This window comes from Myxocyprinus asiaticus, chromosome 27 (assembly GCF_019703515.2).
Source record: "Myxocyprinus asiaticus isolate MX2 ecotype Aquarium Trade chromosome 27, UBuf_Myxa_2, whole genome shotgun sequence".
NCBI lineage: Eukaryota > Metazoa > Chordata > Actinopteri > Cypriniformes > Catostomidae > Myxocyprinus > Myxocyprinus asiaticus.
This window is the reverse complement of record NC_059370.1, coordinates 9,688,689-9,713,570: the sequence shown is the minus strand read 5'-3', so window position 1 is coordinate 9,713,570 and position 24,882 is coordinate 9,688,689. Positions and strand designations below refer to the sequence as shown.

Genomic DNA, 24,882 nt, shown 5'->3' with positions numbered 1-24,882 from the left:
TTTAGCTGAAATCACAATTGAATTAGCAAAAATATTTAGTAAAACAAACACACGAGGAGCTGGAGATGTGTAGGACTTTGTGATTAATGGCCATTCCAACTCTGGAAATCTGCGGAGCTTTCTGTGGATGCAGATTCTGAGTGTGCCTTCATATTACCAACAGGTTCTTTTACAAGTACAGATGTGATGATTCTAGAGAGCCCCTCAACCCAAATCGCTCATACCCTTTGAATCTGTTGTGGTAGGGCACCTAAAGGGTGTGTCTCAAATCCCATTACCGTGGATGTTGAACAGACTGTTGCCAAGCTTGAAAAAGAAGTCGCCCATCTGGAAAGGATGGCAAAATTGCTTCCTGAGTTTATCCCTGTTACCAACTCAGGAATAAACTCAGGTAGCAATTTCGGACAGCTTTGCCCTGCCTGTTAATAGCCTTTACAAAAGAAACGTGTTTAGCTGGAAATCCCCTTTTTTTTTTTTTTTTTTTGGCTTCATGGTCAGCCTGCCTCGGATTAGCTCAGACTCTGTGAACTTGGTCCCAGAAAGGAACATTATAACCATTGGAGAGGATGTTTTGAGAGTGTGGGAAACCCATCGCTGTGGCAGCTTAAGAATGATTATTTTTTTTTACATTTTTATTATTATTATTTTGGAATAGGTTCCCACAGTATAATTGTATTAAGATCACCCTGCCCCTCTCCTTTACACAAACTGTACTTCTTGCAGATTCAAGAAATCTCCTTTCCTTTCCCATTACTGCAATGGGGTGATTTGTGGTGATGCAATCACAATGTCATGGTGATGGTTCAACAGCCCCTCATACACAATCATGTGTGCACAGTGTTTCACTTTATATGCAATACAATATCTCAACCACACTCTACCGGGCATATGCAACTAAAGTTTTCTAAAATTCTGATGGGGAGTTTTGGTGACATTTAGCAAAACATACTGTTTGTACCTTATGGTTTTAAAGGAATTTCAGGGTTAAATACAACTTGAGGTCTATCTATAGCATCAGTGGTCTACTGTCGACAGTGTTGGGTAGTGACAGAATACATGTAATCATGGATTATTTAATCAGATTACAAAATTCAAGAAATTTACATTTACATTTATGCATTTGGCAGACGCTTTTATCCAAAGCGACTTACAGTGCCCTTATTACAGGGACAATCCCCCTGGAGCAACCTGGAGTTAAGTGCCTTGCTCAAGGACACAATGGTGGTGGCTGTGGGGATCGAACCAGCAACCTCTTGCTTACCAGTTCAGTGCTTTAGTCCACCACGCCACCATCACCACTAATTTAAATTAGATTACATTTTAAAATATGTAATTAAATTACATTTAATTTATTTCATGCATGATTGCATTTTTTGATTACATTACTAATCAGCCAACGACAAGTACTAGTGTGTAATTTATTGATTATTCTCCTAAATTTGAAAAGAGCGTCTGGGTCAGAGCCTAAAATATGTGTGATAGGCCTTGCAAGGTAGCAATACATTAATTAAAGATAACATGTTTAAGCAAAACATGCAAAAGTAATCCAAAAGTAATCAGATTATATGAACTAAAAAGTGTTATATAAAAGAATACTTTACTGAGTACAATTTTAGTGTAATTTGTAAACAGTACTGTTAGATTTTAGAAATAATACACCCAGCATTGGCTGTCAATTACCACAGAACAATTTTTTAGACTCACTTTGTAATGATGAATGACAAACACATTTGCAGTAGTGTACTTGCAATAGAAACCTAGTAGGCTAGTGTGCAGCACCGCAAATGAACATTTTAAGTATGCAATTCTTAACCTTTTTTTTGTGTGTGAAAATATAAACATAATTCTTTAGCATAATGTTGTAGCTTGAGATTGTGATGGAATAGCTTACCAACCCTGTTGGTGCAAAGTTATATACAACTCATTAAATGGGATAGACTTGACATAACTGTTTGTAAATCATCTTTTTACGTGGAGAAAATTCCACCCACAAGAATTATGTCGGAAACGCTGAACCCGATGTAATTCTAAGTTTGTCCACCTAGAAAAGTAGTTCCACTTTAAAAGGGTGATTGCAATAATTTTACATCTTAAATAAACAATGTTATACTGAATAATTAATGTAAGTGTTTCAGAAGTATCAGCTTAACAGGAATACTTTGCCTGCTAGGTTTCTATTTTAACTGGATTACTGTAAATGTGTTTTTGTCTGTTTTTACAAAATAAACAATAATTTGAAATAATTGTGGTAATTGAGTTTCCTTATATTTTACCTGGAATATTCCTTTAAAAATCCTGTACAAAATATAATTCTGGCTTTATGTCATATTATCAGAGGAGATTATTTTTAGGCATATATACACTACCAGTAAAAAGTTTTGAAACACTTGACTGAAATATATAAATATAATGTATATGAAAATATAATTGTGCCACCATATTAATTTATTTCATAAAATTTTTTTTTTGTTTTTTTAAATTGATGACTTGGACCAAATAATTAAGAAAAGCGGGCAATAAGTGCCCAACATAGATGGGAACTCCTTCAGTACTGTTTAAAAAGTATCCCAGGGTGATACTTCAAGAAGTTGGTTGAGAAAATGTCAAGAGTACATGTCTGCAAATTCTAGGCAAAGGGTGACTACTTTGAAGATGCTAAAATGTAACACAGTTTTGATTTATTTTGGATTTTGTTTAGTCACAACATAATTCCCATAATTCCATTTATGTTATTCCATAGTTTTAATGACTTTACTATTATTCTAAAATGTGAAAAAAATTATAATAAAGAATGAGTAAGTGTTTCAGAACTTTTGACCGGTAGTGTAAGTCTGGAATGAGATGCAGCCCTAGTTTCTGACATGTTCTGTCAGCGGGCAGCTTCATTCTGTGATCAGCTATCTGACCATGTCGTCCTCTGAGGTGCAGAGTGTTCTTTGGGCAGGTTGCTTTGTGTTATTTCTCATTAGGGGAATGAGAATCACAAATTAATCTGCTTCCATTGATGAGGTGCAGACTTGTTTTTGAGAGTTTCTAATGTGTGGGGGAGTAGGTTGAGGTAATTGTTTTTATGGTTTGATGAATGTTTCCAAGTGCATATTGTGTAATGATGAAACTTACTGGAGTCAGTAAATAATAAACATTATAATTCCATCTTTGAGAAGCAATGAATTATGAATGCATAGAATCTTAAAATGAATTACGATTAAACAAAAACATGGATTAAAACGTTTGTTTGGAGAGATGACAACACAGTCTAAAAATATGACGTACATAAATATTTTTAAAGCAAAATTTCTATGGATTAAAATGTATGTAAATTATGTTGCGATTAAGCAGGCTGTCTTTAATTATTACACTTTTACCTTACCAGGTGACCTGAAATCGGAAGACCCATCCAATAAAGACGCAGGAGAGGAGAAAGCGGAGGAAGACAATGATTACCACCGCAGCGATGAGCAGGTAGGATTCCCTGCACCCATCTGACCTCACTAATGTCTCACCATGGAAGTGTGCACTCAGTCTGGCCTAGTTAGTATGAATGACCTCAGAAGTGAAAAGGGCTATATTTGGAATAGCATGCTACTATACTACTCGATCTTTGCTTTATACAGGATGCGCATTGTGCACAGTATGCAAATTTCATGGAATATGGATGACTTAGTACAACAGAGCACAGTGCATGGAATATATGCGTTCAGCTTGACCTTCCATTTGCAAAAGGTTTGGAATAATGTACAGATGTAGCTGTTTTGGAAGGAAATTGGTACTTTAATTCACCAAAGTGACATTCAGCAGATCACAAAGTATAGTCAGGACATTACTGATGTAAAAAACAGCACCATTACTATTTGACAAAAGTCATTTTTTATCAAATCTAGACAGGTCGCATTTCCAGCAGCCATCACTCCAACACCTTATCCTTGAGTAATCATGCTAAATTGATCATTTGGTACTAAAAATCACTTGCCATTATATCAAACACAGTTGAAAGCTATTTGGTTCGTTAAATGAAGCTTAACATTGTCTTTGTGTTTGTTTTTGAGTTGCCACAGTATGCAATAGACTGACATGTCTTAAGGTCGATATTAGGTCAAAAATGGCAAAAAAGAAACAGCTTTTTCTAGAAACTCGTCAGTGTTTAATTTTGCACAGTCAGAGCACACTATGTGCAATAATGTGTACAATAATTCAGTCATGACAACTCTGTGAAAGAATTTGCATGTTAATGTGGGTAAGACATATTGATGGGATAATGGATTTTGGCAGAGTAGATCTGCTACACTGCTGCTGCTGCTGTTGCTGAGCAAATATGGAGACTTGCAACTGCTAGAACATACACAGACATACAGAGTTAAGCATTTGGACATGCTGCTGCTGCTTCACAATTAGAAAAACACAAGAAATGCTGCATCAAACATGTATGACATGCTGTTCCACAATAAGACATAAATACAATCCCAGTGTAGCAGATATAGACATCTTGCAGTGTGCTGCAACGAAACCTGCTTGCAAACAGAGCAAATTTAAATGTTAGGCAAAGAGAGAATATGCAAGTTGATTGGCTACCAAATTACGTCAAAGGATCTATCAGCTTGTGATCAACACCATGTGAGCCGATTGGCTTGACTTATTACATGTGAGCGAGCTGATTGGCTAACAGATAACACGTTCAAAGAACCCATAAGCTTGCACCATTCAGTTTCATGCCTGAACTTAGTCATTACTATAATATCAGCTACAACTTTTAACTTTTAATTTTTGTATTATATCTTTTTCTTGACTTCATTTTTTTTTTAGCTGCCAAGAGTTAGCTCATTTTTACACTAAACTGTGTTAAAATTTTAACATTTATTTCAAAGATAATTCCTGGATGCCACTTGCTGAATTAGCAATCATGAACATGCTGAGGTCATGTGAAAACACTATAGCATACTACTGTTTAATATGTTTATTGTTGCGTAATGAAAACTGTTCCACATAGTACATAGTATTAAACACATACTAGGCAGTATTGAGTGTACACAGAGAATTAAGCAGTACTAGTATTCCAGTCCATATACTAAACTGCCTAGCCCCTTTTTGTCTGTAAAATCCAGTCTGTGTTCACATTCTAGTGCAGAGCCTATTCCAGTGTTTCAGCTTTTGGTTGTTTTATAAAAAGACTTTTATATAGTAGAATTGGTATTCTTTCTGTCCTCTTAGATGATTCTTTAAAAATATAACAACAGAAGGTTGTGGGGCTGTTGTAATATCATCCAGAGCCTCAGTGCAGGTGTGATTGGAATACAGATTCACCTTGAAAAGAAATCTAATGCAGAGTGAAGTGCGTGCATGAGAGAGGGAGATCGGTTAATTGAGCACGAACAACAAAGAAAACATGGACACAATATGCTAGTTTTGAAAAAGGTTTGAATGAGTTAAAGGTATAGTTCCCCAGAAATAAACATTCTGTCATTATTCACTCACCTTTACGTTGTTTCAAAGCCATATGTGTTTCTTTCATCCGTGGAACACAAAAGGAGATGTTTGTGTGTGTGTGTGTGGTCAGTGGTGGTAAAGCTGAGACAGGCACTTTGGCCGCATATATAATGTAAAAAGTAAATAAAAATGTCAAGAGTACCTGCTCAACTATGCTTGGATGACTATGGAACACTTCTGCTAATGTGTCTGTTGGTCAAATCCGTCTGGAGTGACCTTGAGAGGAGAAGTAAAGCCAGAGAGGACCAGACCTTGCAGGATGTATAGAGAAAATGTTATCTGGGTAAAATGTTGTCTGTGGCTGGCTTCCATTAAATACTAATATGTTTTTGAAAGTCTGAACCTCCTAGTATTGTTTAATTGTATAAGTGGCATTCTTTTAGGTTATTAAAGAGTGGGCATGTGCATGGAAAAGACTGTGTAACTAAAGTACCGTCACCAGATGTAGCACAACATCATATCAACAAGTGAACCTAACATTATCAACTAGAACATATTAAAAATAGATAGGTAGAGTTTGTCAAGACAAACTTTTATGTTGGCTTGACAAAAGCATTATCTGAAAATGTTAACTAGTTTTACAGGTTTTAAGTTGATGGTTATACAGACATTACAGTAAGACAAACAACCAGATAGCTAGATTATCAGACAGACCATCGGATAAATGGATAGATAGAGAGAGAGAGAGAGAAAGACAGCAACATTAAAGCACATTAAAGGCCTTTTGTGGGTTCATTTACATTTGATTTTATTTATTTTTTTTACATAGAGTTTGAATTAACAAGCATTCCATTTGCCCGTTTGAATATTCCATCAATGTAAGTCTAGGGGATTTTTCCAATTTTTATCATGTACTGTACAAAAACCATAAGTCCGATCAGTTAGAAAAGAAATAGCATGCTGTTCCAGAACAGTCTGAAGGTCTGTACCAAGTTTGGAGGATGTAGCTTCAGAGTTCCAGGAGGAGCTGGTGTTAGAAATGTAGGTCTTGGTTTAGGGATTTTAAAAAATACCCTAAACAAAGTGTGTAGAGTAACAGTATGTTCGCTTCATCAAGCCAACATAAATATCGACTGCTGTTTCTCGCATCCGCATATATGCTCAAGTACACACGGGAAATTCCAGAGTATGACGTAAGAGGGAAACCCCACTTTTGCAGCACATTGCCTCGGTAGGCTGTGATGGAAAGGTAAGGAAACAAGCACAGCAGCAACTGTGGGACATCTGGAAATAAAGCAACGTGACTAAAGATAATAAGATGCTCTGTTTGTTATTGACAACATTGTCACGGGAAATTACGTTATATCCCCTTTGACATGTATACGGGGGTAAAGAATATGCCATGAACGTGGTGCATGTAAATGCCAATGCCACTTTAGTGTGTTAAGTAGATTTCTCGCAATAAATGGCTTTCCTGGTGTCCATGTGAACAAGCTCAGTGTGAACGCCCTTTCAGGGTGAAAAATTGTCAAATAAATCTAAATTACTACCGGTTTCTCCTTTACAAAATTACCTCATGTAGTGATGTCTTAGATTGATTACTCATGTCTGGGTGGGGGAATCGATTATGCATGTCTAGGGGACAGGCAAGTTTGTGTAACGTGCAGTTCAGATTCAACTGTAGTTAATAAAGACTGCTTAAGGAATCCTATGCTATCGTCTCGTTATTCGACATGGTGTCAGAATCGTAGAACCCATCGTCTCAGCTCGCGGACTTCAAGAGGAAAGGAGCATGTCAAGGTTTAATCCACCAGGGCTGTTCGACTTTTCACAGCCATCGGAATGGCCAACATGGGAACAAAGATTTTCACGTTATCAGGTGGCTTCCAAACTGGACAAGGAGAGTGAAGATGTGCAGGTCAACTCTTTGCTTTACTCAATCGGCAGGGATGCGGAGCCTTCTCTTTTACAGATGGCGAGGAGATAAAGTACGATGGAGTCATGGCTAAATTGGATGAGCACTTGTGATTCATGAACGTGCCTGTTTATACAAAAGAAATCAGAAGGTAGGTGAATCGGTTGAGTCATTTGTCAGGAGTTTGTATGAGCTCACTGAACACTGTGAATTTGGTGCGACAAAAGATGAACATATAAGGGACAGAATAGTGATAGGAATACTGGATGGATATGTCTCTCAAAAGTTACAGCTCGAGTCTCAGTTGACTCTTGAGCAAATTAAAGCGCAAAATGCAGATATGAGAGCGGAGAAAGACGTGGCTGAAGTCAGCTGTAAGCAGACACGCTACAAAAATAACTGGCAGAGGAGCACTAATTCTAAGCAATTTGGAAATAATGGCAACGAGGGGAAACACGTAAGATGCTTGCAATGCAATGGACCTCACGGGGAAGCGAAAGACTGCCCAGCACGAAACAAACGATGCAGAAGATGTCATAAAATAGGACATTTCAAGGCTGGCTGCAAAACGAAAATGGTCAAAGAAGTTTACAGTCTGTGATGAGGATAATCAATAGACTTTCTTTCTTGGATCAATTGTGCAGCAGGCATTTATGGAGGATGCATGGCAAGTTAAGTTGCAGGTAAATGGGTCAGCCATTCAATTTAAAATAGACATGGGGGTGGACATTACTGTTATCTCTGAGTCTACATTGAAAAGCATATCACCACCGCCTCAGCTCACAAAAACTGAAATACAAGTACTTAGCCTGGGCAGAAAAGTGACTTTTTCAGGCAAATTCTTAGCTACAACAGCGCAAAAAGAAAGGAGATACCAGTTCTGGATTTATGTAGTCCCTGGGTCATATGTCAACAGCCTACTAAGAAGGGAAGTTGCCTGTAAAATGGGGCTGGTCTACAGAGTAAACTAACTGAACTCTGATGTGTTTGGAGACATAGGGCTTCTAAACTGTGCACCAGTGAAAATTGAGCTACAACCCAATGCTGTTCCCTATTCACTCACAACTCTGTGATGAATTCCCTTCCCAAAATTTCCCAAAGTGGAAGAAAAATTGCAAAGGATGCAATCATTGGGAATAATAGAACCAGTCACAGAGGCCACTGACAGGTGCACACCAGTGGTGCCAGTTATCAAGAAAAATGTGAAGGTGCGTATATGCGTTGATTTGAAGCGGATCAATGTAGCAGTGAAGAGAGAAAGATTAATCTTGCTCACACTGGAGGACATTGCACCTGAGTTTTCTCCACTCTCAATGTATCTAGCAGATTCTGGCAAATACCGCTAGACCCTGGCTGTGCAAAACTGAGGACTTTTATCACTCCGGTGGGGAGATTCTGTTTCCGTCGCCTTCCCTTTGGCATCACGTCTGCTCCTGAAATATTTCAGTGCGAGATGTCCACGCTCCTGAGGGATCATGAAGGCACAGTTGTAGTGATGGATAACATCCTGGTTTTTGTACCTAATGAGGAAACCCATGACAAATGCCTAAAAGCGGTACTGCAGACTATCAAAGCATCTGGATTAAAACTTAAAGAAAAATGGTATTTCAGGAAGCCTGAAATCAAGTACTTTGGACACATAGTGGGGAGAGAAGGAATCAAGCCTGATAAAAACAAAGTCAATGCGATCACTGAACTGCCTCCTCCTCAGAACATTGCTGAACTGCGCCAAATTTTGGGCATGATAAACTATTTAACATAAACCCGGTCAGCAGGTTAAAGTCAAACTTGACAGTAAGAAAGGATGGAAATCTTCTGCAGTTGTCATCCGTAGATCAGAAGAGCCTAGGTCTTACCTAGTTCAAAAAGACAGCAGAAACATTTCAAGGAGAAATCGACAGCATCTTCAGGTTGTGCCAGAGAGCTCAGAGAATGAGGGCTCAGAACAACAGCAGCAGGATGCAGAAGCTGAGCAGCCTGTGGCTGATGCAAATCAATCAAGCCCACAACCAAGCTCACATTCTCCTACGACCTCTAACAACACTCAAGTTGTACCACAGACTGTGAAATTCAACTCAAGGGGTCAGGAAGTGAGAGTTTCTTTGAGGTTCAGAGAAATTTAATTCCTTTAGACATAGGAACAGCAAAGTTTCTGGGCAGAATAATCCCAATGTTGCTGCAGACAAAGGACAGTCTACCCCAATGTCCTAGTTAGGGTTAAAATAAACTCTTCTTTAAAAAAAAGAAATTGTTGCTATACAGCATTGTGTTTATGAGAAATTTGTTAAAACTGTTTGCAATGTGTTATTTACTTTGTTGACTTTACTGCATGCTTTAACACTTCTAAAAAAAAAAAAAAAAAAGAGGGAGATGTAGTGATGTCTTAGATTGATTACTCATGTCTGGATGGGGGAATCGATTATGCATGTCTAGGGGACAGGCATGTTTGTGTAAGGTGCAGTTGGGTGGAGTTCAGATTCAACTGTAGTTAATATAGACTGCTTAAGGAATCCTACGCTATCGTCTCATTATATGACACCTCTGAATATGGATATGTGACGTATTGTTATAAAACCCCATAAGACTTTAGTCATTCATGTTGCTGCTTATGTACCAAACAAAAGCAATACAGCAGGTGTATGATAGATATCAGCCCGCCATGAACCCCACACAAACCAGAATATCTACCCTTGTAGAAGTAGATTTTAAATCATAATAATCAAAAGCTCGCAGGCATCTCGGAAAAGAAGGATATTCTGTAGTGGTTGTAAATAAAAGGCCCCTCTTACTGTTCTTCTGGGATCTTGAAGTCTAATTGGTTGAATGAGTTCTCCATTAGTCATTTGCGTGACTGTTTGTGCTGTACTGCCTCTCCTCATTGTTCTCCATTACTGTGTTCTGGGAGAGGTCCGGTCCAAATTGGCTGCAGAGCCACTGTACACTACTCTGTCACTTATCTGCAGATGGACAGAGAGCAAAAGAGAGAGGCATGAAATCCGTAATGCATGTTGACTCTGTGAAGCCCTCACTCTGCCACCGCACCTGCCGGGCTACCCTCAGCTCAGTTTAGAGAGATGATGGAGAGCTTGCTGGCATCTGCTCCTTTTGTGTGGAAATTGTGTCGGCGGCATCTATGTTTGTTTGTGTGGCAATACACTTTTATTAAATGCATATTTCTGATGCTGAATTCTGACTGAATGAGCCATATTGTAAAAAAAGCCTTTGTAAAATGGCTACAGAGCGCAACAGTGCCTGCCCACTTTTTCAGCCGTCCTGGTTCTGGAAGTATTTAAATTTTTTTACCCCCATTCATTTAATGAAATCCGTCATAGAGGAGTTCTAAGCCATGAACCAAACAACCAGCTCTGAGGTGAATCACAACATTTCAAACATTGATTTGAAGCAAAGAAGTTTTTGAAAATCAGACAAAAAGAGCATACTTGACACCTTTCATGAGGGAATGAACAACAATTCCATGAAGCATTACAGATTTTAAAACAATAGAAAAAAATATAAATCTTCTGATTTAAAATTTGATGATTATAAGATAGAATAAATATATTTAAAGCATATTGGAAAAGATTCAGATATCTGCAAATATTTAAGTAGTTTGAGAGTGTACTAGGGAGACCTACTCTGTTGCGATTCTCTGATTGGTGGATCTTTTTCTGCTGGATCATAGGTAGTATAGTATTGCACCAGGAATCCTGCTATCAAATCTATAAAAAAATTATAAAAAAAGTTTAAATAACACAGACTGATGGTGTCCACCGAAGCATATACCATTGATTAACAACCTCAGAGCTCATGGTATATCTGTATTTAAAGGTAAGTTATTGTTAATAATTAATTCCCCTATGGGAAAAATAAATGGGATTGTTACTTCCACAACACACCTGGCATTGCACATTCTGTATTAATGTGCCAAGTTCCTATGTTGCCTAGCAACCACAAATAGCCTACAGTTAGGAAAACGAACTGTATTTCTTGACAGATTAACTGTTTATTCAGATTATTATTAACAATGAATTGAACTGCTTATTAAACATTGGTGTCTTTCATCATATTGCTTGTTGCCGCAGTTTCATAAATGCAATAAACCACGAAAGGCCATGCGTTACAGAGATTTTACCACATATAAGATTTCATTAGCCTAAGAACACCCTTTACCCATGATAAAATCACTGTAATGCATGGTTTCTTGTGGCTTATTGCTTTATTTTAGCATTACGTTGTTAAACCCTGACACTTGACTTTGACCCAACTGGGTGTACATTTACATGTATTCATTTTGCACGTTTTTATTCAACAAATAAGGAATTATTTCAACAAATAAGGAATACTACAACACAAGTGATTTATCGTAAGGAGACAATAACGTAAAGGTGTGTTGACACTTAATTGATTAAATCCCAAAAATGTAGAGGTTGCTAAGTCATTGTATAGTTTGTTCATCAGGAGGGTGGATCACTGTTTGCACTCGTATTGTTAATCGGCAAATGTCTGACAGCTAATTACTTCCCGTTGTTTTGCCGCTGTGAATGTCATTTAAATGGCATCAAATTGTTTTTAATGACAGTTGGCAATTTGAGGCGACATAAGTGACAGCAACTGTTGGCAATGCGGCAAAGTTAAACAGTTTTTGCAACTAGGGATGTGCGCTATGACTAATTTGACTGTCGTTTAAACGGAAGTTATGTAACCGACTAGTCGACTAGTCTAAAGAGAAACCAACCTACAAAAAACAGTAAAAAAAAAAAAAAATTTTAAATACTTAATCTATTCCAAATCCAATGCTAAATTCTACGGAAAAGGGGCATTTATCTGTGATGTGCCCGCCTTGAATTATGATCATTGTACTTTAAATATAGAAGATGACACGCATTCACTGAATCTACATTAGCAAATATTTAACAGACATATTTATTGAAAACAATTGAATGAATAGTGCAGGATCAATGGAACAACCATTAAAAAAGCCTGTTCTAAACGGAAATCACCAAGTAAAAGTTACTTAACATATTAAAACAGTCAGGACATTGTTGAAAATAATTAACAGGTAGGCTAAGCCAAATCTATGAGTGAGAAAAAAATGCGCTGAAAAGTTGCGTGTATTTCACAACGTGCTGTCGTGCATTAACCATTGATCTAATATGACAGCTGTTCGGTAAAGAACGTTAACCAATAACAGTTACGATGTAAAAAAAAAAAAAAAAAAAAAAATTTGCTATAGGATAGAAAAAATAGGCCTGTGATGTAGCCTGCAATGAACCTAATGTATTCTGAACATGATGTGCACACAGAATAAAAGATAGTTTAACACGTTAAGCAGTCAGCACTTCGTTGAAAATAGCCTTCTTAATCAGCAGATTAAAAAAATGGCATACCTTGCCTAAAACAGTTATTTTCTAGGCTACTTACTCAGCATAATTTTTTGATGAGTAAAATTAACACGTGGACATGGTCTGGTGAAAGACGGGACTTGACTCACCTGAGGCGGCTATCCTGCGCTTGAAAAAGCTTGCTCAGCGGAAAAATAACGTACAAGCATGCACAGATGTAAAGAAGACTCAAATGTGAAAACATCCTTAGGGACTTTCAAACATTTGGAAAGCCGATTCCCGCACCACCGAAGTGATTTCATAACTACTTTGCCGAGTTTGCTTGTCTAGTGAGAGGACATTTTCCTGCGCGCGCCACGAGAGAGGGAAGAAGCACGCGCAGCCTGAGGTGAAATTAAACTCTGTATCTGCTCCAGATATCCTCTTTTTTTTTAAATAATATTTGTATTATTAATTCTATTTAAAATATGTAACATTAATATGACAGTAATTTAAGTGCAGCCTCTGTAAAAATATAAAGCGTGTAAATGTGTAAAAATGATCAGTTTAATGGGGGGAAATATTAACCGACTAGTAACTCCAGTGTCGACTAGCAGCATCAGAACCATTTAGTCGACTAGTCTCGCACATTCCTAGTTGCAACAAATGTGTTGCAACGCAATGCAGCAACCAATGGGAGTGCAGACAGTGGAGAGTGACCTAGGTCCTGATACAGCAGTCAGGAAGGAATGCCTACTAGCAACTAACAGTACAGAGACTTGGTGACCTCATGTTGAACACACCTCAAGAAGTGCTACAATACCAAGTTCTGTAATTGGCAACAGAGAAACATTAAGTAATGGTTTAAGTGTGAGTTTGCAGATGTTTCTTTAAGATTGTGAGGGCCTTGTGGAGTTTGAAAGATTATTCCACCAATTTGGTGAGCTCAGTACTTAAATCGGCATATCTTATTGATAGGTTTAGATTAGACCCAGATGAAATCTGAGGACTTTCTCCCCATGTTTTGCATTGAGTTTGGGGAAAAAGCTGCAGAATTGTGTGGTATGGTTTCAGACATTGTAAAATGTGTTAAACTGACTGCATGATCAAGTGAGAAAAAATAAAAACACAAAGGACTAGGAATATGTACAACTTTGCTGAATGAAGGGTGTTACTATTCTGCAAAATTCTGCAGGCCTGGGTTTAGACCAACGGTATATTACGGGCTATTCCGACCGAACACGTTCTTGAGGTAAAAAGTAAGATGCAGCACAACTAATAGATCAACGCAGGTGTTTCAAGAAGTTCTTTTTTAACTTGACCCAGTGTCTTAAAAACAAGGCGCTCCTGTGCGATATGCAGGAAAAGCAGCTAGATGCAGTGAAACTGTCAAAGGTGTCCATTTAGTGCATGATTACATAGAAAAACAATTTAAAATACATTGCAGGCAGACGCAAAAATGTGTTCAGTTTGAATGGCCTCTTCGACTTGCACTATAAGCTACTTATTGACATTTCTTGTCTCTAAAACAGTGCACACAAAGTTACCTGCATCAGATTATCAGTACCAAGTGAAACACTCTCATTTTCTTGTTCAGGTGAGCATCTGTCTGGAGTGTAACAGCAGTAAACTCAGAGGACTCAAGCGGAAGTGGATTCGTTGTTCGGCTCAGGCCACCGTTCTCCACCTCAAGAAGTTCATCGCAAAAAAGCTCAACCTGACTTCCTTTAATGAGGTATGTACGACTCGGATCTAAAGCACTGTAGGTTGCTCAAGCTGTGAGCTTAGTTACAGACACAACCCATTATCTCTGTTTAAATTTCTATTCTCTTTGTCGAAGTTAGCTTGTTAGAGACCTTTGCCATCATATTGTCCATTAGTACCCCGGCATCGTCTCTCTGTTTCTAACGATGCCTCTTTTGTGACTCACCACAGAGAATATCAAAGCTCCTTTGCTCTGTCACAGTCCCCCACAAAGCTTTCGGCATGCCGCACATTTCCATTGATAAATAATAGCCTGTAATATCATTTGCTTTCTGTCATGTATCTGTCTGCCTGCCAAAGCCTCAGTGCAATTTAAGACAAAACTTCAGAGCACAACTAATTATTGGTGTTACATTGCTGATTTTTTCTTTTGTGTGTGGGCTTTCCATGGCATAAATCTATCAGAAACATTCCCCCCGCAATAGAACTGTCAGATGTCTGTTGTTCTCTGCGAGTATCAAGAGTCATTACTGCCAACTCCGCAATACCGCTCCAAGCCAGATAAATTAATAAGTCTCCAAAATGGCAGCAGTTCGTGTTGGAGTTATACTTCCAATCTGAAGAAAAAAGCTATTTTTTGAAGAACAAAATTCTAATAAGCATCAAAAGGTTCATTCTTCTCATTTTCTGTTTATCTTCCATCTTTCTAAAAATTCCTGGCTCACTCTGTTTAAAATCCTCGTGAGTATCTGGGACTGAGAATTAAACACTGTAGATCTGTGATGCGGAGAGCACATGCCCTCCAGCAGGTGTTGCTGTGGTAATGCTGCTCGCATTCGTCTCACAGCGAGCCAAAACACACTGGTGTTTCACGCTATTCCAGGGAGAGCAGCATCTCTTCTTATACTGTGATACAAATAAACCTCTGGGCATTTATGGCTGCTTTTGTGCATTACACATGGTTTTGTGTTCATTGTTTTGGCTTGAATAATAGGTGGAACATTCTGTTTGGACATCCAAAGGACTGTCACTCTTCTATGAAGCACCATGAAATCCCGACTGTCCCTAGAGCTGTTCCAACACAGTTGATTACAGGGCTTTAATTATTTAATGGTGCTCTTTGATCATTGAAAGCATTGCTTTCATTATGCAGTATTTCTTAAAGTACAGGTCCTTACCCAAATTGGGTTGCATACCCATAAACATTTGATTTATCGTAAATGTGCAATTATTTCCTTAGTTAAATTATTTGAAATTTGCTAAGAGCAAATTAGTCCTGTTTAATGCACTTTTGCACTGCTGCGTGACTAAGGGTGTATCTCAATCACCTATAGTTTTGTAGTCTGGGCAATGATCAAGTCGGCCATTTCTAGGGCTGTTTCAATCGCAAAATCTTTCCAGTGCACTAAAACGTTCGTTCCCTAAAAATTCCCAGAATGCACCGTAAAAACCAGGGAGCATCGTTGCTCTCTATGTTCCCTTACCGGAAGCGTTGTCATGTCTTCTGAAGACGATCACAAGCAGAAAACTGTGAAGGCAAAGCCTTATTTTCTCTTTAAAAGAGATGTTGATTGTGATGTCTTTCTTCCATAATGACCATGAAAGGGAGTTGTTGAGTTGTTGTAGAAATACACTCCTTTTTATATTTTTTTCTTTGTCTTTTATGAATTCATAATATCACTGTACGTTGAATATCTACAAAGAAAATGCACGACAGTCTCATTTATACAGCGATATTGTTGATTAGTGTCTCACTGGAACCTCAATTTTTTTTTTTTTTTAAAGGAGGGACGAGTTGAAATTTATTTTGTGGAAATCAACATTATGCCACAAATGCTGTCGATTGAGCTTAACTTGCATTGAACACAGAATATTACTTTAAGACAAGTTCTTTAAGTACATAAACATGTAAAGCAGTTCTCGACAGTGGAAAAGGAAGTAATATTGGTCTGGTGATTAAAAATGTATGTTACACTGAAGAAAAGCAGAAAAAGTGAGGATTATCCATAAAAGTGGGATAAGTGAGTTGCTTACAAACAATCCATTTGTAATGTTGACACAATACAGTCTTAGATAAATAGGGTGCAACAATATCAAGATGGATAATGGCTAATTTGACAGTTGAGTTTGCTGATTTTTTCCATTCTGTTGAAAAGTTCGTATTTGGACTGTTTAGTCAGAAGATATGTTTTTCTATCAGATATTTCTATACCAAAATTTTGCATGGCAACCACAGTTTCAGGTAAAATGCCATATTTACTGCAATTATTGTTACTGCTTTAAAAAAACAGTTCAAGGATTTACAGAAAACAGAGCTCAAAGCATGATATCATGTGAATTGATTATTTAATATGTTTTATTCCAGTTCAAAATTGATATTATTGATCCTATTTTATCAGTTCCAACAACAGACTTCTGTCTTCATAATCCAAGATGCTAAAAAATGTAATTATATACAAAATGTACAATAATGATTTCTATTACATTAAGTGTGGGTATCAGATGTACACTAAATGTCTTCTTTGGATGCTTAGCTGAAAAAGTCCTGACATAACATAATACGTCATGTTTATTTGATACATTTGTGTTTATTTTTAGCTGGACATCTTATGCAATGAAGAAATCTTGGGCAAGGACCATACTTTGAAATTTGTCGTGGTAACAAGATGGAGATTTAAGGTAATTTTATGAATTTATGGACTAATGAATTATAAGACGTGGAGGGGGAGCAAATGATTGTATGCATGCTTGGCGTTGCAAGCTTTACTTGTTTCAGTTCCCAATGATATTTCTCAAATTTGTGAAGATTTGAAATTGAGTTTTCCTGACCGCAGTATTTCATATTAATCTCCGCCACTATGAGCAATGCGCACGCAAAGGGAAGTCAGGAATTTACATTTTGATGTACAGAGCAAATATTTGCTTTTATATGTTTTAAAATGTTTGTTTTTAAAGGTTGCATATTTAATCATGCTTCCCTGAAGTGCCATTTGCAAAAAAAAAAAAAAAAAAAAAAGGATGTCCTTGACTTTCTGTGCCTTTGTTTCCATTATAGTGGCTCTTTGACTTTCCCTCATTTGAATGCATGTGTGTTTTGTCTGCGTTCCAGAAATCGCCTCTCCTCCTGCATTACAGACCCAAAATGGATTTGCTGTAGGTGGACAAAAATGGTTGGTTGTTTTGGCCCGGCGGCTTAGGACTTTGCTACACGCTGTATATGCAGAGACCATCAACTCCCACACCAAAAAAAAAGCCGTCTTTTAAGAGTCAACACAGACACGAGCCAGCAAACAACAAAACCAGCACAGCCACTGCGACACTGTCGGCTTTTACGGGAACAACCGCTTTTTCTGTCTGTTCGTCCGCTATATGTCCTAGATATGTGAAAAATTGAGAGAAAGCATATATTTATACTTTTGTATAGATGAGAGAAGTGGAACCAAGACCCTATTGGTGCGCTGTTTACACATTAAAACAAAAAAAGACAAAAAAAAGGAAAGGTTTAAAGATTTGTTGTACCACAGGACTTTGTTCCCACCTCAACTATGGGCAAAAGATGGTGCTCTTTGTCTGCCATCCTCCATGGAAGTGTCCTCTTACACTGCTAACCAGGGGAGAGGAGGCGTTTCAAACTGACCGCTCTCTCTCAGGTCTTATTCAACACTTCTCGGGAGCGCAGAACCTTTCTAAGCTTCTATAAAGCAGTTTATATGAGTTGTGTATTATCTCCCATTTTTCTTTACTTTTTTCGGGGTCGCTACAAGTGGAATTGTGAATAGGCAAATTTATGTGTAGTATTTATGTTCTATTTACCATATTGTATATAAAAGTCGTTAACAGAGAGAAGCGAGAAGGAATGGAAGACGTTATGAAAGTGTGAGTGTGTCTGTGTGTGAAAGTTTAAATGTTTGAGAAGAGACTGTTTAGAGTGGTTTTCCAAAAGTGCTATATTATGAGCTGCATTTATGTGGCTACATCTCAATGGAATATAAATCCTGGTGTAAATTCAAGATTCCTAATGGCGCGAATCTCACAAAAACATGTCCGGGTCATATTTTAGCCCAATAATCAAAAGTAAAAAATTTGAGATTTCATATTGCTTGAAGAAAATGAAGCCTTTTTTATTTGTATTTTGCATTGGGACATTATTTTCATGACAATTAAGCACATTGTCCCCCAAATTCTCTTTTTTTTTTTCTTTTTTTTTTTTTTTTTTCTATTTAATAGTGGGATGGGAATCCATTACTTTCTTGTTACTGAAATTCTTTATTTTTAACTGTATTACAGTACAGAATTTCTGTAATTCTGTCTTTTTTTCCCCCCATTTAAATCGGCATAAAGGCGGTGCAAAAAAACTGCCATGATGTGTAAATACTATTTAAATACATATAGATATATCTATTTTTTTTCACATTACAGTAACGAGAATGAGGATTTTTTTGCGTTATGGTAAAGAAATGGGGGGTGCTTAATTGTCATGAAAATAACGTAACAATCAAGCGTTTTAATAGTCCTAAAAATAAGGCTTTATTTTCTTAAAATAACAAATATATATTTGATTCTGTTTGAAACATCAACTGGACATGTTTTTGACGGATTTCGTAAGATTCACCCTATATCAGTACATCTCTTATCAGTGCGGACTTTGATGATGCAAAAAGCATATATATTGGTCCTCTTTAATTTAGGAAGATGTTTAAGTGTTTAATTATTAAATGCAGCAGAGATATTAATTGGAAGTGATTTTGAAATGCGTTTAATCATCCAACCCTTCCGATCTTTAATTTGCATCCCTAGAATCATTAAGGAGGTGTTAGAATGAATCCTTAATAACTAAATATGTTTATATCTTTAACTTACTTTAAAAACAGCCAATCTGCCATTCTTATATATGTGTATTTCCTGTGCTATAATCCCGCAGCCTCAGAGTCATATATGCAATGCATCACCTTTTAATTAAGACAAAAAGATGAAACATTTCCTTGACATCGTGTCAGTTCTCTGCTCCTCCGCAGTATGAATGTAACCCACATATAACCGTCCATATGTATTGTACAGCTCTTTGTTTTATTGCTGTCTTCGGTGCCAAAGGCTTAACACACCCTCCTGACTTCACTCTGTTTTGCATGGCAAGATGTACGAATGGCTGAAAGCATACGGCAAAATCCACCTAACACGTTTGACCTTGACTGATTAGATACTGAGGAATTTAGCGAATTGAGATTAGATTTGTCTTATTGGGTTAATGACCTGTCATTAAAATGGACCTTTTCTGTCTTTTCTTTTATTCTGGTTATTTAAATGAGCCTTCCTTGAAGTTTGAAATGTTTTGATTTCAATGTTGACATCCAGTTAATTCATGGCGGAGTCTAGTTGATCAAATATTAAAGGGCTCTTCATAGATTTGTAAGGGCTGTGATTTATTTCAAGTATTTCTTGGAGGAGCTAATTGACAACTTGGTTTGATATCCAAACATTGTGTTAAAACGAGCTGCATTAGTTTTTACTACGAAACAGTAGATGACGCAGTAAAAAGGTCTGCTCATTATAGCGGTCAACTTTCAAACGGGTAAATGGCAAACCAGCTTGACCAAATCTTTCTGGTTCACTTCATAAATTAATCCGTTATTACTGATGGTTTGTGTGTTCAATAGTATTGGATTGTATTCTTGCTTTGAAACACTCACCAGTGAAATACATCTAAACTGGACTGCCCTTGAATCTGTTTTCTCAGTGTCTTAAAATGTTAATTATCTCTGTAACATTTTTTTAAAGCAGCGTGTTGTTTTGCTTTATTGCATCACTGACATACTCTTGTGAAGATGATGTGGTCATAATGATTTCCATTTGAGCAGTTTCTACTCATTTTCTTATGTTAAATATTCAATTCTTGTGTGTGTGTGTCAGCCATTTCATGCAAACATTAATATGGCTACAGTTCCAAACACAAACTGCAGATTTTTTGCAATGTGTCTATGCCTGGTGTGAATGCAACAAATACATGCTTTTAACATTTTTATTTAAAACTTTTCTGACTCCAGCATTCATTAGGATGGCTGGCAGGGTCATACTTTGGGGGCGGTTGGGGTCAGAGGGGTCGTTGCCATGGTGAAGGCTGGTGTTTCTCTTCTTTGAGCCAATAAATGGTGCTAATGTTTTGTACCTTTTAAAAATAAAGAACTAAACATGGTGCAGACCAGGGCCGAGTCTTAAAATACCGGTGTATCATCATAACTTTCTTGCTTTTTTGATGTGTTTGGTGCTCTTGGGGTTTGTGAAACCTGTCTTATAAAAAGGAGGGAAGTTGGTTTGGATTCATGGATTTTCATTTACTGCTGTACCGGGAACTTTGACATCGGTGTAGTAGCAAATTAAGACCATCATTGTCATCTGCCATCGTAAAGAACACTGGCATTTAGAGGAAATGTCTATCTTGCATCATTTTAATAGGGTTAGTTCACCCAAAGATGAAAATTCTGTCATTTATGTGCCTTCATATCGTTCCAAACCCATTATCATTTACTTTCTACCTTAGAAAGCAAACAGAGAAATTTGGTGCTCTTTCCCATACACTGAAAGTTAATGGGGACGGGGTCTGTCAGTCCCCTAACCGTCTGCCTAACTTTTGTTTTCCACTGTAGAAAGTCATACTGGTTTGGAATGACCAACATGATCACACGGGACATCAACATGTTGCTTCCAAAAGTTCATACTCTCTGAAATTGCCCCCATTCAGCCGAATTACTGAGAAGCAGCATTCCCCTTTAGACAGCGTGAATACATTTCTCTGTGGCGCTACTGAGAGCATGTTGCCTTGCAGCCTCCGAGACACAGGTTCTGGTCCCATGGGAACCAGGAAGTAGACGTGTTCATATAAACAATGGTGAGCGCAGTCCAGAAGTTGCATTTTCACTCCACTGATGGTAAGGTTTAGGGTTGTGGTTTGGGTGAGTGACTAGGCTTAATAAAATATACACTCCTGTTGACAGTATTACACCTTTTTCAAATAAAAATACAACTCGCTTTTGGCGCCACTCTGTGGACATTTCATCAGGAAACTGGAGCTCACATTTCCATACGTTCAACAACACTTCCAGCTTTGGCCACTAGGGGCAGTGATTCGAATTTCAATAAGCACAGACCGATTTCAGCTGATAAACTTTTGATCTTCTGTTGCCGAATTCACAGTGTGATCAGTCTGAACTAACAGGAGTGTAAATAAAGACAGAATTCTCATTTTTGCATGAAAGATTCCTTTAAAGCTTTGCTTTTTAGTGCAAACATGGTTACTTGTTCTTGCACTAGTGAATATTGTTAATCCTCTATCACAAATTTCCATGAGGTTGTTCCATTTCTTTGGGTGTAAGTGATGAAGACTTCCTCTGTTGGCTCTGATATTGTTTAAACCATCTCACAGTCTAGTTTTGCTCTCCAAGGACTTCATTTTGCATGAGCGGTACGTTAGTGCTCTGAGGTAGATTCACTACTCTGCAGTATTGGGATGGATCGATGCTCAGGCCATGTTATCATGTTATAATTGAGACATCAGTGCTACTTCACTTGACAGGCAGGCTGTAAGAAGCTTACTGGAGACCTGCTTTACTGCTTTAGAAGCTGTGGACTGTGTCCAGACTCAAGTTGCCATGACTGGAAGCTGGTCTCCTTATCATTTCCGTTTGCTTGCTTTTTGGCGGCGTTTGGTTCTGCGACAATGGTGCTCTTTGACTGACTTTTACACTCGAATTTGAGTGACAAATCTGGAGATGGATGATATAAGATGAACCCATGGGTGAATCTCATGAAAGCTGTCAAAAAAAACATGTCTAGATCACATGACACAAGTTATATTTTGCTTAATAAAGCCTATATCCCCCACACACTTCTCATTACTGTATTGCAAAAAATACAAAAGATAATTCTCATCATTGTAATGTGAAAATTTTTCAGGCCTAGAAAGGTCCAGGAAATGAATAAAATATAAAAAGTCATGGAAAAGTCTTATAATAAGATATTGAATAAGTGAATAAGATATTTTTGCATTTTTATCTGCTGAAAAATATTCCATGAGCTATAGATATTGCTCTTATGTCAAGGAAAACTTTCTTGTAAGCCATATTTGATTTGTCAGTGAATCGTTCTTTTGAGTCAGTTTTTTTTTATTTTTTTATTTTTTATGAATTAGTCGAAACAGTTCACAAATCTGTCTATATTATTTATTTTCAAATCTGTCTGAATCAAAATGACTTTTACAAATCTTTGTCCAATTATCAAAAAACGACTGGAAAAGTAATGGTCAAAAAGGATGGGAACCCTGCAAATATTTATATAACTAAAAAATATATAGTACATAACAGTAGTATTTGTACTGCCTTTAATGCATGCTAGTAAAAAAAAAAAAATGAATTGAATTTTATGAGACCACTGAGAAAAAATGAAAGATGAAAAATTTGGAGGGAAATGCAATTTCGCTAAATTCCTTTTATGAAAATGACACAATGCAAAAACATCTTAAAATAGCCTTCATTTTCTTTATGCAAAATAGTTGCTATTTGCTGTTCTTTGGATTAAGATGTGAAATATGACCTGGACATGTTTTTGTGATTCACCCCTTTCAATCTTATAGTACCTGTTTCTTTAATCATGTGATATTTGAGCTGCGCTGGAAAGCACTTCTTATTTATTGTCTTCTGAAAAGCTTACAGCGGCCCTAAAAGGGCACTTCATTTCTGTTTATGTCTCATTTCTCTCCAGTTGAGGGGTTATTACGATTAGTCAGTTTTGCGTTGCATTGAATGGGGGGGCCTGTTATGATTGGCCATTTGTGTCTGGTTGCCAGGTCTCTCACTATGGGTAATTTTGAACAACTAGTTGGACAACTGGTTTTGTATTCCACACAAATTCACTGAATGTTTGTGTATTATTTTTGTTATTTTAAGGAGAATTGGTTTAAGAAACCAACCTTCATAGTGGCATCTCCAAATGAGCCATTCATTTTATCATCACAGATCTGTGTCCAAACTATTATTTCCCCTTAAATATTATTTATTTGTACTGTAAAAATCTGTGTCCTGCAGTACCCTGTTTGTTTTGATATAAAATATGTCTCGAGATTTGCTGCCTCTAATCAATATCTTGGTCTGTACATGCTTTGATATATACAGGATTCGAAGATGAAAATGTATTACTTAAGCAGTATAATCCTTTTCCTTCTCCGTCATTCAACATATAGTCTCATCCACTTATATGCTTTGTGTATAAAACAAGCTGTAACTTCAATTTAGGGTTGTGGTCGGACTTATTCAGACTTATAAAATGTTTCAGATTGGGTCGTGTGGAACGATCGTTATGTTTCCATGGAGAAAAATGTGCAATATATGTCTCTCAGATGGTTCTTGGTTTCAGCTCTGGAAGCTTCATTTGATAATATCTGTTCGTTAGGTGCTCAGGTCACAGATAGAGTCCATATACAGTTCTCATCCCACTAATTCTACGGGTGCCTGCTTGGCTCAGTTAACACTAATGTTCCATACATAGCACATTGTTTTCCATGCAATTTTATTTTAACAACTATTATGATTTGTGTGAGTGTGTGTGTGTGTGTGTGTGTTAAAACATTGACCTTTAATAGTGTCCTTTTCCTGTTTTTTTCTTCTTGTATAATGATTATTTATTGCACATGTAATACAATTGTTTCCATAGTTACACAAAGGAGTTTTGTTTAAAATGGGCTGGAGTTTCTTACAATTTTATGGAAGCTTTTGTTGAAATTTTGAAAGTGTGTATTTCATGAATAAATGCCTTAAAAAAGAAATGTGCATCTTTTGCTGTCTGCCTTAAATGCCAGGAAGGGATCAAACTATATTAATTTAGACATTTTTATTAAATTTTTATGCATTTTATCATATAAACTTGACCATGACAATCTGTGGCGTAGCCACGGGTGTGTCAGGGTGTGCAACTGCCACCCGAAATGTAAGCTTGCACACCTCAATTAAATAACAGGTTTTTTGATGCTTAATTATAGTTAGTAGGGGTGAAAAATGCATCATTATTATGCCAAAACTTCAATGCATCAATTACGTATTTAAATAATCAATTATAATGACTATAATAATACCCGATGTGTTACAGATTACACGTGCGCTCTTGTTACATAAGCCGGGCACGTGACTGAGGAAACAAGCGCGTACTTTTAGAAAGTTTATGCTCCTGAGTTTGGATTTATCTCATTATTCATAATTGCATGTGTCCATATAAGTAAAATAAGTTAATTGTTGTTCTTTTCCCAATTACGACAAATTATGCATATTGTGGAATATAATAAAATTGTGTAATTATGTTGTTGCAAAACTTGTGTTAGACTAATGATATTCATCTTTTCTGTGACTGTTGAATTTGAATTGCATTTCAGGAAATTTTAGTAGTTCGAGAATGAATCATGTTTTTGAACAAATATTTTAGGTGAATGAATTGTTTTCATTCACTTCATTGTTTCAGTCTTGAAATACTATTTATTTATTT

At 37.1% G+C, this 24,882-nt stretch overlaps 1 protein-coding gene across 1 annotated transcript in view; it reads left to right on the top strand.

Annotated features, from left to right (window-relative positions):
- LOC127417617 (polycomb group RING finger protein 3) overlaps positions 1-24,166 on the top strand; it is an 81,418-nt gene extending 57,252 nt beyond the window's left edge. Inside the window, exons 7-10 of the mRNA XM_051657663.1 lie at positions 3,374-3,462; positions 14,255-14,392; positions 16,960-17,040; positions 17,471-24,166. Of these exons, the coding sequence (XP_051513623.1) occupies positions 3,374-3,462; positions 14,255-14,392; positions 16,960-17,040; positions 17,471-17,518 (356 nt within the window). The 3' untranslated portion in view covers positions 17,519-24,166. The remainder of the gene's footprint in view (positions 1-3,373; positions 3,463-14,254; positions 14,393-16,959; positions 17,041-17,470) is intronic.
- The last annotated feature ends 716 nt before the right edge of the window (positions 24,167-24,882 follow it).